We start from the raw sequence: 13,526 nt of genomic DNA, 5'->3' as shown, positions 1-13,526 counted from the left end.
TTAAAAAATATGGTATGGAACACATGCCTTCCATTTTTCATTGCTTTAAAAAAAGGCTATGGAGAAAGGTAAAGCTGCTTTTTGTGGTCTTCTTTTTGTCATACTCTGCCATTGGTTTTCTAATCCCATCAGCCTCTGTTTCTAAGTAACAGCCAAAGCTCTGGTAGTAAGCAGTGGCAGTCTGGGCCAAGATAAGCCCATGTGGTTTGGTGTTATTTAGTACCATCCATATGGCCAAGCTGAAGAGAGTCCCAGGAGGGGTGTTAACACTCAGCATCCCAACAACCAATCCCCTGGGAGGTTGCATGAGATAGCCCCTGCAGCCTGTTCGTGTGTGAATTTTGATCAGTTTTTCCATATTTAATGAAGGTTGATACTGTTTATTATTACTAGTGATTGACTGCTCATGGCTTCTTTCAATAATTGATAAGTACTCTCTCTTTTGACCAATCTCCCATTTTGTCATGGAGCCAATGAGGGTGGGGAGTGGGGGTTGGTGGGAGAGAGAAGTGTAATTGTATCGTGCAGTTAATATTCGATTTATTGGCCCCATAAGATGCATAAATTCTCTGTTTTCTCTCCACAGGAAGTTCTGCAGACATTGACCAAGTTTTGTTTCCCTTTCTATGTGGACAGGTACTGTTATCATTGCAAATTTTACGAGATAAAGATGCCATAAAATTGCTCTGGAAAATAACAAAGAAACATGGTTGTGTTTTGTGCCTTTAAAATCTCATTTAAGGCAGCCCCCTCGCACATAAAAATGAGGAAACTGTTTTTATTTGCCTGTTAAGCAGGTATTGTAATTTACCACAGGTGCTGTGAATCATAATTCTGTTCAGTGTCATCATAATTCTGCTATTTTCTTGAAGTTGAAAGCAATGAAGTGCCTGAGAGAAGCTGTAAATTAGATCTTCACTTCAGCAGTGCTGAGCCATGGGTGGTTTGTGAAGGTTACACATACCAAACTGGTTTCATGCACTTCAATAATATTCATCAGACTTTGGCACTGTTAATTATAAGTTAACGAAGAAAGGGCATGATGCTATTTTAAAATTCATTGGGAGTAATTTGTGAATATTTTAGTTTGAAAGCCTACGTTCTGTTATAGTTATACTTTGGCCTTTTGGAATGAAATTAGCCTTAAATTTACAAAATAAACTAAAATTTTGCATTAAAATGCTTAAAACCGTTTTACTTAAGAACTGGACGCAGTGTTTTGATTTTGAAGAACTAAAGTATTTACTTACTTAATAGCGCCCTCTGTAGATATTTTCAGAAATGCTTTGCTATAGAATGTTTTTGTCAGAAGGAAGTGTCTTATTATTTATTATTTTACATGTATTATTGAGGGGATTGAGGTGTTAATGTGGGTTGTGAATGCTGTCTATTGAGTATACTGAAAATATCTTTCAAAGTGTAAACAGGCTTAATTTTTTCATGACTGATATATTAATATAGAAGGCAAAATTCTACTTTTGAAGGCTTAATTTTTATTAATCACCAGGGATCATATCCAAGAAAATTCTTGTATAAGCCACCTGAGATCTACAAAATGTGTATGAAGTAATTAGTATTGTGTCATCCCCAACTCCCAAGATCTGGTACCCGCCCTATTTCACGCTCACTTTTATAATGAAATTGGTATCCTTATTAGAGTCATAGTGCTACAGCACAGATACAGGCCTTTTGGCCCAGACTGGCCTGTGCCTACCAAAATGCCCATCCATGCTAAGCCCATTTCCCTGCACTTGGCCCATATCCTTTTAAACCTTTCCTATCCAAGTATTTGTCCAAATGCCTTTTAAATGTTCCTAATGTACCCACCTCAACCACTTCTGCTGGCAGCTCATTCAACATGCATACCAGCCTCTGTGTATAAAAAGTTCCCCCACAGGTTCCCATGTATTCTTTCCCCTCTTACCTTAAATTGATGCCCTCTAGTCCTCGATTCCCGAACCCTGGGAAAATGACCCTATCCACCCCTCCCATGATCTTATACACTTCTATGAGATCCCCCCCTCAGTCTCCTACACTCTAAAGTAAAAAGGCCTATAACTCAGTCCTTTGAGCCCTGGCAACATCCTTGTAAATTTCTTGTGCACTTTTTCCAGTTTATTAATATCCTTCCTATAGCAAGGTGACCAAAACTGAACACACTACTCCAAGTGCAGCCTCACCAACGTCCTGTACAACTGCAACATAACTTCCCAATTTCTATACTCCATGCCCTGACTGAAGGCCAGTGTGCCAAAAGCCTCCTTCACTGCCCTGTCTACCTGTGACTCCGCTTTCAGAGAACTGAGCACCTGAATTCCAAGGTCCCTCTTTTCCACTACATTCCTTAAGTCCCAACCATTCACCATGTAACTCCTACCTTGATTTGAATTTCCAAAGTACAGCACCTCACGCTTATGTATTTAAACTCCATTTGCCATTTCTTGGCCCAATTCCCCAGCTGATCAAGATCCTGCTGCAATTTCTGATAACTTTCCTCACTGTCCATGGTACTGCCTATTTTTTTGTCATCTGCAAACTTACTAATCATGCCTTGTACATTCTCATCCAAATCATTGATATAGATGACAAACAGCAATGGGCACCAACCTTTGAGGCACACCACTAGTCACAGGCTCCAGTCTGACAAATATCCTTCCACTATTACTCTCTGCTTCCTACCATCAAGCCAATTGTATATCCAATTGGCCAGCTCTCCCTGGATTCCATGCGACCTAACATTCCAGAGCAGCCGACTATGTGGAACCTTATCAAAAGACTTTACTGAAATCCATATAGACTATGTTTACCGTCCTGCCTTAGTCAACCATCCTGGTCACTTCTAACAAATTTGTGAAGCATGATCTCCCATGCACAAAGCCATGCTGACTACTCCTATTCAAGCCCTGCCTTTCCAAATGCATGTATATCTTGTCCCTCAGAATCTTCTGAAGTAACTTACCTACCACAGATGTTGGGCTTACTGGTCTACATTTCCCAGGATTTTCTTTGCATCCCTTCTTGAATAAGGGCCCAACGTTCGCTACCCTCCAGTCTTTTGGGACCTCACCGTGGCTGACGATGATGCAAATATATCAGCCAGGGCCCCTGCAATTTCTTCTCTAGCCTCTTTCAGGGTTCTTGGATCGGGACCAAAAGACTTATCCATTTTCATACTGTCTAATATATCCAACCTCTACTGTGATATGGACTGTCCCCAGGATATTGCCACTAACTTTGCTAAGTCTTCATGTCTTTCTCTACAGTAAACACAAAGGAGAAATATTCTCTGAGGGCCTCTCCCATCTCCTGCGGTTCCACACATACATGTCCACTTTGATCCTTGAGGGGTCCTGTTCTCTCTCTCTAGTTATTCTTTTTCCCTTTAATACACTTGAAGAATCTCTTTAGATTCCTTAATCTTCTTAGCCAAAGCTATCTCATGCCCCCCTTTTCACCCTCCTGATTTCATCCTTCTGTAAACCCCTGTATCCACTATATATCTTCAGGGATGCCATGATCCCAGCTGCCAGTGCCTGAGCCACGCCTCCACTTTTCTGGTCAAAGCTTCAGTATCTCTTGTCATCTAGGGTTCCCTACTCCTGCCAACCTTGGCCTTCACCCTCAAAGGAACATAAAGACTTTGAACTGTAGCTATCACGCTTTTAAAGGCCTCCCACTTGCCAGAGGTTCCTTTGCCTGCAAATAAATCACTCCAATCAACCCCTGCAAACTGCTGTCGAATTCCATGAAAATTTGCCTTGCCCAAATGTAGAACTTGAACCTGTGGACCAGTTTTGCTCCTCTCCTTAACTATTTTAAAATTAATGGAACTATGGTCACAGGCCCCAAAGTGTTCCCCCACTGTCACATTAGTCACCTGTTCTGCCCTATTTGTCAAGAGTAGTTCGAGTTTTGCCCCTTCCTGAGTAGGGCCGTCTGTATACTGCTTGAGAAAACTTTTCTGAACACACTTAACAAATTCCACCCCATCTAAACTCTTAATGCTATGACAGTCCCAGACTATGTTAGCAAAATTTAAATCCCCTACTATGATAACCTTATTGCTCCTGCAAGTCTCTCCAGTAACTCACCTCCTAAATCCCCAAAGCCTGTTCACCATTAAAACGCACAAAGTATGGGGAGAGAAGGGGTGAGGGCGGAAGTGCGGGAGATGGGTCGGACCAAGTTGAGGGCTCTTTCGACTACGGTGCTGGGAAATCCTCAGTTGAAAAAGGTTGACACTTCGGAGGCTCCCTTGTCAATGTTGGCCTCGTCTGAACATATGCGATGGAGACGGAGGAACTGAGAGAATGGGATGGAGTCTTTATGGGAAGCAGGGTGTGAGGATATATAGTCCAGGTAGCAGCAGCAATAGAGTCCGCAACAGCGACAGGGTTTCCCTTGTCCTTACCTACCATCCTATCAGCATCCACATCCAGAAGATCATCAGATGCCATTTCTGCCACCTCTAGCAAGATGCCACCAGCAGACACACATTCCCCTCCCCTCCCTTGTCCGCCTTCTGCAGGGACCGTTCCCTCCGGGACACCCTGGTCCATTCTTCATTCACCCTCAACACCTCCTCACAGCCCTACGGCACCTTCCCTTGCAACCGGTGAAGGTGCTATACGTGCCCATTTACCTCCTCCCTCCCCACTGTCCAAGTGCCTAATTGTATCTTCCAGGTGAAGCAACACTTCACCTGCACTTCTCAGAATCTAGTCTGCTGCATTCACTGCTCACAATGTGGTCTACCCTGGATTGGGGAAATGAAGTGTAGAGGGTGACCGCTTTGCAGAACATCTACATTCTGCTCGCAAAAAAGACCCTGAACAGCAACTCATATTCCGCTTCGGAACCCTGCAGCCCAGTGGTATCAATGTGGACTTCACAAGCTTCAAAATCTACCCCCCGCCACCGCATCCCAAAACCAGCCCAGCTTGTCCCCGCCTCCCTAACCTGTCCTACCTCCCACCTATCCCCTCCTCCCACCTCAAGCCCCACCCCCATCTCCTACCTACTAACCTCATCCCGCCCCCTTGACCTGTCCGTCCTCCCTGGACGGACCTATCTCCTCCCTAACTCCCCACCTACACTCACCTTTACTGGCTCCATCCACGCCTCTTTGACCGGTCTGTCTCCTCTCCACCTATTTTCTCCTCTATCCATCTTCTATCTGCCTCCACCTCTCTCCTTATTTATTTCAGAACCCCCTTCCCCTCCCCCATTTCTGAAGAAGGGTCTGGGCCCGAAACGTCAGCCTTCCTGCTCCTCTGATGCTGCTTGGCCTGCTGTGTTCATCCAGCTCTACACCTTGTTATCCCTGAACTACCTGTCGCCTGCCACTTTAACACACCACCCTGTTCCATGGTCAACGTCTCTGTCTCTGGCTTGCTGCAGTGTTTATGCGAAGCTCAACACCTCATTTTCCGTTTGGGGACCCTGCAGCCCTCCGGACTCGATATCGAGTTCAATAATTTTAGGGCCTAAACTCTCCCATGTCCTAGCCCCCTACCCCACACACCAGGCCTCGTTACCACACAACCTGTCGTTACACACTACCTATTGTTAGTCACAGCCCCCATTAACAGCTATTCACCCTCCTAGCCAGATCGTTATCAACTCCTTTGTCTATCCAACTATTCTTCTCTCTCTTTGGGCTCTATCCTATCGTTTACTCCCTTCCCTCTCCCTGTTTTCTGCATATAAACCGACATTTTCCCAGCTACCATCAGTTCTGAGGAAGGGTCACTGGACCCGAAACGTTAACTCTGATTTTTTTTTTTCTTCATGGATGCTGCCTTCTGTTTCTGGTCATTGGTATCCCGGAGAATGTTGATGTACCAATTTTGGTAATGTGATGAAATGACTAGGACAGATGGTTAAATGTTCTCAACTGCCAGGCAATGATGAAAGTAACGTAGCATCAGTGTTACTTCCCATTTAGCTGCCCAAGCCTGATTATTGTCAGTTTTTCTGCATGTGGACGTGGACTGCTTCATTAACTGTGGAATTGCAAAGAGCACTGAACACCATGTAGTTATCAGTGAACATTCATGCTTCTTTCTTTATGTTGGAGTCAAAGTCATTAATGTAGCAGAAGATAATTGGGCTTAGGAAGCCTGAGGAAGTCCTGCAGCAGTGACCTGGCTCTAAGTTGAATGATCTCAAAAACTAAAACCATCTTGCTTTGAGATATGTGTGACTCCAACTTGTGAAAAGTTCTCTTCAATTCCATTTGAGTTGAATCTTATGATACTTTGGCTAAGTGTCAATTATGTCAAGTTTAATGGGGACTTCATTCCGTGAGGCTTAGTGGATTTTTTTGCTGTTTGGTCCCAAACTCGCCTCATTAACTACCTATTGTGCAAGTTTGTCCAATGTTAGCTTGATACCACCATCTCACGGTAGCTGGAAGAAGTTGTCTGTCAAATGATGGCCTGGATTAGTCTGACATCTCTGGTGCCAGTGCCATCTTTAAGCTGTAGTTGGACACCTGGCCAAGCATTGGCATTACGGAGTTACCCTCCACTGACAAAATTATGGTGTAGCAGACTCAAATATGTCTGCTCATGCTGCATATCTAGCATCGTTGACACTTTCTGGTACATGCAGCTGTACCTCATTTTCCAGTTGCTGTCCAATCACCAAGCCACACTGCATACTTGTCCTTACACATCTCCTAAGTCATTGCTTCTCTGTCCCCATTGCTGACGTGCATCCTTTCATTGCTAATGAGGGAGTGTCACGTATGGGAAGTGTTTATTTGCAGTCATCAAACATGAACACAAACAAAACTAAGAAGAGGCAGCAGTTCACACTCACAATGAAAACGAGAAGCTAGCATGTTGACCAATGACAGTATTGCACTCTACAATTGCTGCAGCCGACTCTCATCCACTGGATCTGGGTGTCAGTGAGGAATCAAGGCAACTGACAGAGTAGTGGGCACACATCTCCAGAAAGTGGAACCGATGATCATAGATCATCTGAAGATTAATGTAATGGAGCCCCTTCCTCTTGATGAATTCCGAGTACTGTGATATGGCCCTGTCAGTGTGATGTGTGCAGTTGATCCTACACCTGTGGAAATTCAGCGATGTTCCTGAATCCTGCCAGATTGCAGCACTGACCATGTCATAGGGGAAGGAAATGAAGTGGTGTTATCTTGCATAGATGTCCTGATGCACTTATGGGTGCATGGCAGAGATCTCACACAGATCACCTATCGCTCCATGGAAGGAACCAGTCACATTGCTGTTTGAAAGTGGCAGTTGCCTTCATAGCCACCGGTTGAGGATGGCACCTCCACTCCTGCTGGTCTCAGTCACAGTGCAGCAGCTGCCTCGGTAACCAGGAATATACAAGACTGCATTGACATGGCACCTCACTCTTCCCGAGGAAATGGAAATAGATTTGATGGCAAAAAAACCTGGCCCTCCTGTGGTCCCCATGCACCCTGTAGCTGGGGCCTCTGCCTGAGCTGGTGCTTCTTGGCCACCACTTCTGAGCTTGTTGCTGAACTTGTTCCTCCTGCGTCAGCCTTTTGCCGCCTTTGCAAGGCAGCCATAGCGACTGACATTCCACCTGTGGTTTGATCCGTGACTCCAGTTTGGCTGGGATCAATGTTTTGGAATGCATGAAACAGAAAAGCTTCTTAGCTTGGAGAGGGGTCAGTGCTGCACACACTCCTCTAAATAATGGAGTGTCTGTCAGTGTGGCCTGTATAAGGAGTTCTCATGACTCTTTTGGGATAGCTACCTGCTGGGCAGAGGTGCTGCAACACCGAACAACCTCTTGGGATTGTGTCGCGTGCTCTGAACTCTTTCCCATCCTGTGTCAACTGTGGAAGTTCTGATTACATGGAGTAGTATCTATCATTCTAGTTAAAGTACAGGTGCAGAGGGAATCCATTTCATGCCTCACTGTGCCCTTGAAAGTCTCAAATACTGCTATGGTTATGGCTGGTATCTACCTTTCTTTTAAAGTTGGCGGTGATAACATTTGCTTCAGAGATCTCCATGTGCAGTTTGCAAGGACAAGTGATGTGGCGGACACTGCCTGTGACCAGTATTTTGCATGATTTGATGCCTTTGCCCTTTCTGTCCAAAGATGAAAAGCCTGCACTTTATTGCCCAACAACCTGACACTGATGTGACACACCCTTTCTGTTAGCCCCAGCATTTTTGTAGTTGCAGGTCACTTCAAACAAATAACAGGTATTGCCAAGGAGTACAGTTTATGATGGACACCCTCAGCCCAGCTTGGTTGCATGTAGACCCCAGATTTTCCACGTAACCTTATTTATCTTGTACTTCCTGGTTAGCTCAACATTGCCCCCACCCCCACCCCGAGGATACCCACCACACAGAACTCTACCTCCAACTTCCCCCTTTGCCCCCTGAATCCCAGTATTCTCTCCATGCTTCCGTCTCCCCCCACCCCACACAAACGGTAGATGCCATGGTGCAGGTTGCTGTCAATAAGTATCCCGTTCATTCTGTACCACTTACCCCCCCATTAAATGTTACCTTTTGCTCCATAACTGGCTTTGCCCCCACCTCGACATGTTCTTCTCCTCTCTTCCCCCCCGCAACCTCCCCAACCAACGCCACATCTTTGAATGTCCCCTCTCTCTTCAGACCACCCCTTAGCCACACCCAAAAGTGCCCTGTCCTCTTCTCTGCTGTTCAGTATATGGACCCCCAGGACTGATTGCTCTCCAATCCCGTCTCCAACTTTGAACACCGGAAAGGACTGGCCAAATCCCAAACTGCTGTTTATATACCTCCCTGATGGATGATGCTGCATGGTTCTTCTGACTGCTGCAGTGGCAAGGATCACTTCCTGGACTATAGTCAGATTTGTCCCATGACCATAATCACGCCAACCAGACCATGGACCAGTTCCTGGACTATATGGGCACTCCACTCTTGACTGATAGTACCAGGCCTCCCTGTGTAATAGTAATAATAGTGTAATAATTCCACTGACTAGATAGAAGATTACTCCCTGTGCACTTTGAGATATGGCTATTTGGTTGCAAAGTTGTGCAGTGTGTTTGCCACACAGGCAGTTGGCACGTGTTTTAGTTGTGAGATTGATATCTCATTGTGGTGTACAGCAAGATATTTGCCCTCTGGACTGACTACAATAGATAAACATGACGGGCAGCCTGGCTCTGTGTGTATAATGCTGAAAGGAGGGCATGGATGCTGTGAACATCCAAATTGGTGCTAAATGAATCAATGTTAAGAGAGCAAGTAGTCAGCCTGATCTAATTTGTGGACTAGGTGCCTGTCCTTATGTGCAAAGTATCTTTGTAGCATTTACTAGTTGCCAATGCAGCTTTAAAGTTCAGAAATATTCCTCAAGGTGGCGAGAGAGGTACATGAGGGTCTTGAGAGGCTGGCGGTTGTTGGATGCCTGTTGCTATGGATATAGGGTCTGTGCAGTCATGCCCTGAAGTGTGTCCTGAGATGTTGTTAATGGATGTCCAAGATGGTTGCCCAGAGGAGCAAGCAATGAGCTGGAGTCATGAGGTCCCTGCTCTGACTTTCATGTTGGGAATTGCCACTGTCTAGTTTCCTCTTGGCGGGTGGTAGAATAGGAAGCTGCATATTGATGAGGTGAGATCTGTTGTTAATGAGGCCGTTAAAAGGCAACCATTCTCTTTAATAGGCAAGTCACTGTTTCCTAGCGAGAATCTTGTCTTGATGCCCAGAACTTTGTAGGAAAATGCAATGTGTTGCTCCTGATGGCAAGGAAGAATTCACCCGATCTGTCATTCAGGCCTGTATAAGATTCTGCCCATTGACGTCAGTTTTGGTATGTCTTCTGGATGCCACTGACAGTTACTGTTGCCTTGGTTTCCCCTCCCCTCGCTAACACCGCTTTAATACAGTACTGTTATCCATTCTCTTAATGCAGACAGGAACAGAGTGGCCCTGGTGGAATCCAAACCGCTTGGCAGGTTGTTGTGTAAGTTCTTTTTGATATCACTGTCCAATGACACCTCCTTGATTTTGTTGATTATCTAAGGTACGCTAAGGGGTTACTAATTGGCTGGATTGAATTTGACCTGGACAATTTTCTTTATTGCTAGGTAGATGTTGATATTTTAGTTTACCAGAATAATATGGCTCGGGGTGTTAAGAATTCTGGAACGCAAACCTTTGGTACCAGTACTGGGATTTTTTCAAGGACCAGAGCATTTGCTGTATTTTTTATCATGTGGAGTGAATTATTTGGACACTGGTACCTGATGCTGAGGACTTCAGTAGGAAGCCATGATTGATCTTTTCAACACTTCTGGCTGAAGATGGCTACATGTCATTCAGCTCTATTTTATTTGTTCTGACATGCTAGGAGCAAGCCATTGTTGAGGATGGGCATGTTTTTGGAGCCTTTTCCTCAGGTCAGTTGTTTAATTGCTTACCATCATTCATAACTGGATGTGGCAGGACTGCAGAACTTTGATCTGATTTGTTAGTTATTGGATCGCTCATCTCCCTCTTGCATCTGCGTCAAACCAGACACCGGAAAAGTCAACAGCAGAAACAGTCCTGTCAACCCTGCAAAGACCCCCTCACTAACATCTGAGGGCTAGTGCCAAAATTGGGAGAGCTGTCTCTCAGACTAGTCAAGCAACAGCCTGACATTGTCACACTCGGAGTCATACCTTACAGACAATGCCCAGACACCACCATTACCATCCCTGGATGTGTCCTGTTCCACTGGCAGGACAGACTCAGCATAGTGGCCGGTTCAATGGTATACAGTCAAGAGGGAGTTGCCCTGGGAGTCCTCAGCATTGACTCCGGACCCCATGAAGTCTCATAGCTGCAGGTTAAACATGGGCAAGGAAACCTCCTGCTGATTACCACGTACTGTCCTCTCTCAGCTGATGAATTGGTTCTCCTCCATGTTGAACAACATTTAGAGGAAGCACTGAGGATGGCAAGGGTACTCTGGATGGGGGATTTCAATGTCCACCACCAAGAGTGGCTCGGCAGCAGTACTACTGATTGACCTGGTCAGGTCCTAAAGGACATAGCTGCTAGCCTGAGTCTGTGGCAAGTGGTGAGGAGACCAGCAAGTGGGACAAGCATACTTGACCTCATCCTTACAATCTGCCAGCTGCAAATGCATCTGTCCATGACAGTATCAGTAACAGTGACCACCTCCCAGTCCTTGTGGAGACGAAGTGCCGCCTTTACATTGAGAATAATCTCCGTCGTGTTGTGTGGCACTATCATTGTGCTAAAGGGGACAGACTTCGAACAGATGTAGCAACTCCGGACTGGGCATCCACGAGGCACTGTGGGCCATCAACAGCAGCAGAATTGTATTGTAGCACAATCTGTAACCTTATGGCCCAGCATATCCCCCTCTCAACCATTACCATCGAGCTAGGGCATCAACCCTGGTTCAATGGAGAGTGCAGGAGAGCAGAAGATGGGGTGTCAACCTGGTGAAGCCACCAAACAGGACGACTTGCATTCCAAACAGCATAAGTAGCAAATGATAGACCGAGCTAAGCTGTGCAGTCCTGCCACTTCCAGTCATGAATGGTGGTGGATGATTAAACAGCTCACTGGAGGAGGAAGCTCCAAAATATCCCCATCTTCAATGATGGAAGAGCGCAGGATATCAGTGCAAAAAATAAGGCTGAAGCTTTTGCAGCAATCTTCAGCCAGAAGTGCCGAGTGAATGATCCTTCTCTGCCTTCTTCAGTGGTCCACAGCATTACAGATACCAGTCTTCAGCCAATTCGATTCACTCGACGTGATATTAAGAAACAGCTGGATATAGCAAAGGCTACAGGCCCTGACAACATTCCAGCAATAGTACTGAACACTTGTGCTCCAAAACTTGCTGCTCCCCTAGCCAAGCAAAGTACAGTTACAACACTGACATTTACCCGACAATGTGGGAAATTGCCCAATCATGTTCTCTACATAAAAAGCAGGACAGATCCAATCTGGCCAATTACCGCCCTGTCAGTCTACTCGTCTTCATTAGTGAAGTGATGAAAGGTGTCATCAGCAGTGTTATCAAGCAGCACCTGCTCAGCAATAACCTGCTCAGTGACGCCCAGTTTGGGTTCCACTAAGGCTGTTCAGCCCCTGACCTCATTACAGCCTTGGTTCAAACATGGACAAAAGAGCTAAATTCCAGAAGTGAGGTGAGAGTGACAGCCCTTGACATCAAGGCTGTTTTCGACCGAGTGTGGCATCGAGGAGCCCTAGCAAAACTGGAATCAATGGGTATCGGAGGCAAATATCTCTGGTGTTTAGAGTCATACCTGACACGTAGGAAGATGGTCGTGGTTGTTGGAGGTTAGTCAGCTCCACTCCGGGACATATCCGCAAAAGTTCCTCAGGGTAGTGTCCTCGGCTCAACCATCTTCAGCTGCTTCATCAATGACCTTCCCTCCATCATAAGGTCAGAAGTGGGGATGTTCGCCGATGATTGCACAATGTTCAGCACCATTCGTGACTCCTCAGATACTGAAGCAGTCTGTGTCCAAATGCAACAAGATCTGGACAATATCCAGGCTTGGGCTGACAAGTGGCAAGTAACATTCGCGCTGCACAAATGCCATGCTATGACCATCACCAATAAGAGACAATTTAACCACTGGCCCTTGACATTCAATGGTGTTACCATCACTGAATCTCCCACTGTCAGCACCCTGGGAATTATCATTGATCAGAAACTCAGCTGGACTCCCCATATAAACATAGTGACTACAAGAGCAGGTCAGCGAACAGGAATACAGTGGCGAGTAACACACCTCCTGACTCCTGAAAGTCTGTCAACTCTACAAGGTACAAGTGAAGAGTGTGATGCAATACACCCACTTGCCTGGATGGGTGCAGCCCCAACAACACTCCAGAAACTTGACACCATCCAGGACAAAGCAGCCCACTTGATTGGTACTGCATCTACAAGCATCCACTCTCTCTTCCCCCGAAGCTCAGTAGCAGCAGTGTGTACTATCCACAAGATGCAATGCAGAATTTCTCCAAAGATCATCAGACAGCACCTTCCGAACCCATGACCACTTCCATCTGGAAGGACAAGGGCAGTAGATACATGGGAACATCACCACCTTCACGTTCCCTTCCAAGCCATTCACATCCTGACTTGGAAATATATCACTGTTCCTTAACTGTCACTTGGTTAAAGTCCTGGAATTCCCTCCCTAATGGCACTGTGGGTCAACCCACAACAGGTGGACTGCAGCAGTTCAAGAAGGCAGCTAATCACCGCCTTCTCAAGGGCAACTAGGGCTGGGTAGAACATAGAACATAGAACATAGAACATTACAGCGCAGTACAGGCCCTTCGGCCCTCGATGTTGCACCGACCTGTGAAACCAATCTGAAGCCCATCTAACCTAAACTATTCCATTATCATCCATATGTTTATCCAATGACCATTTAAATGCCCTTAAAGTGGGCGAGTCAACTATTTTTGCAGGCAAGGCATTCCACGCCCTTACTACTCTGAGTAAAGAAC

At 45.8% G+C, this 13,526-nt stretch overlaps 1 protein-coding gene across 1 annotated transcript in view; it reads left to right on the top strand.

Annotated features, from left to right (window-relative positions):
- Positions 1-13,526, top strand: part of LOC109911059 (DENN domain-containing protein 1A-like) — a 209,631-nt gene that overhangs the window by 179,771 nt on the left and 16,334 nt on the right. Inside the window, exon 4 of the mRNA XM_020510303.2 lies at positions 587-636. Coding sequence (XP_020365892.2) covers positions 587-636 — 50 coding nt within the window. The remainder of the gene's footprint in view (positions 1-586; positions 637-13,526) is intronic.

This window comes from Rhincodon typus, chromosome 28, assembly GCF_021869965.1.
Source record: "Rhincodon typus isolate 14 chromosome 28, sRhiTyp1.1, whole genome shotgun sequence".
Taxonomy (NCBI): domain Eukaryota; kingdom Metazoa; phylum Chordata; class Chondrichthyes; order Orectolobiformes; family Rhincodontidae; genus Rhincodon; species Rhincodon typus.
This window is presented reverse-complemented; position numbering and strand designations above follow the sequence as displayed.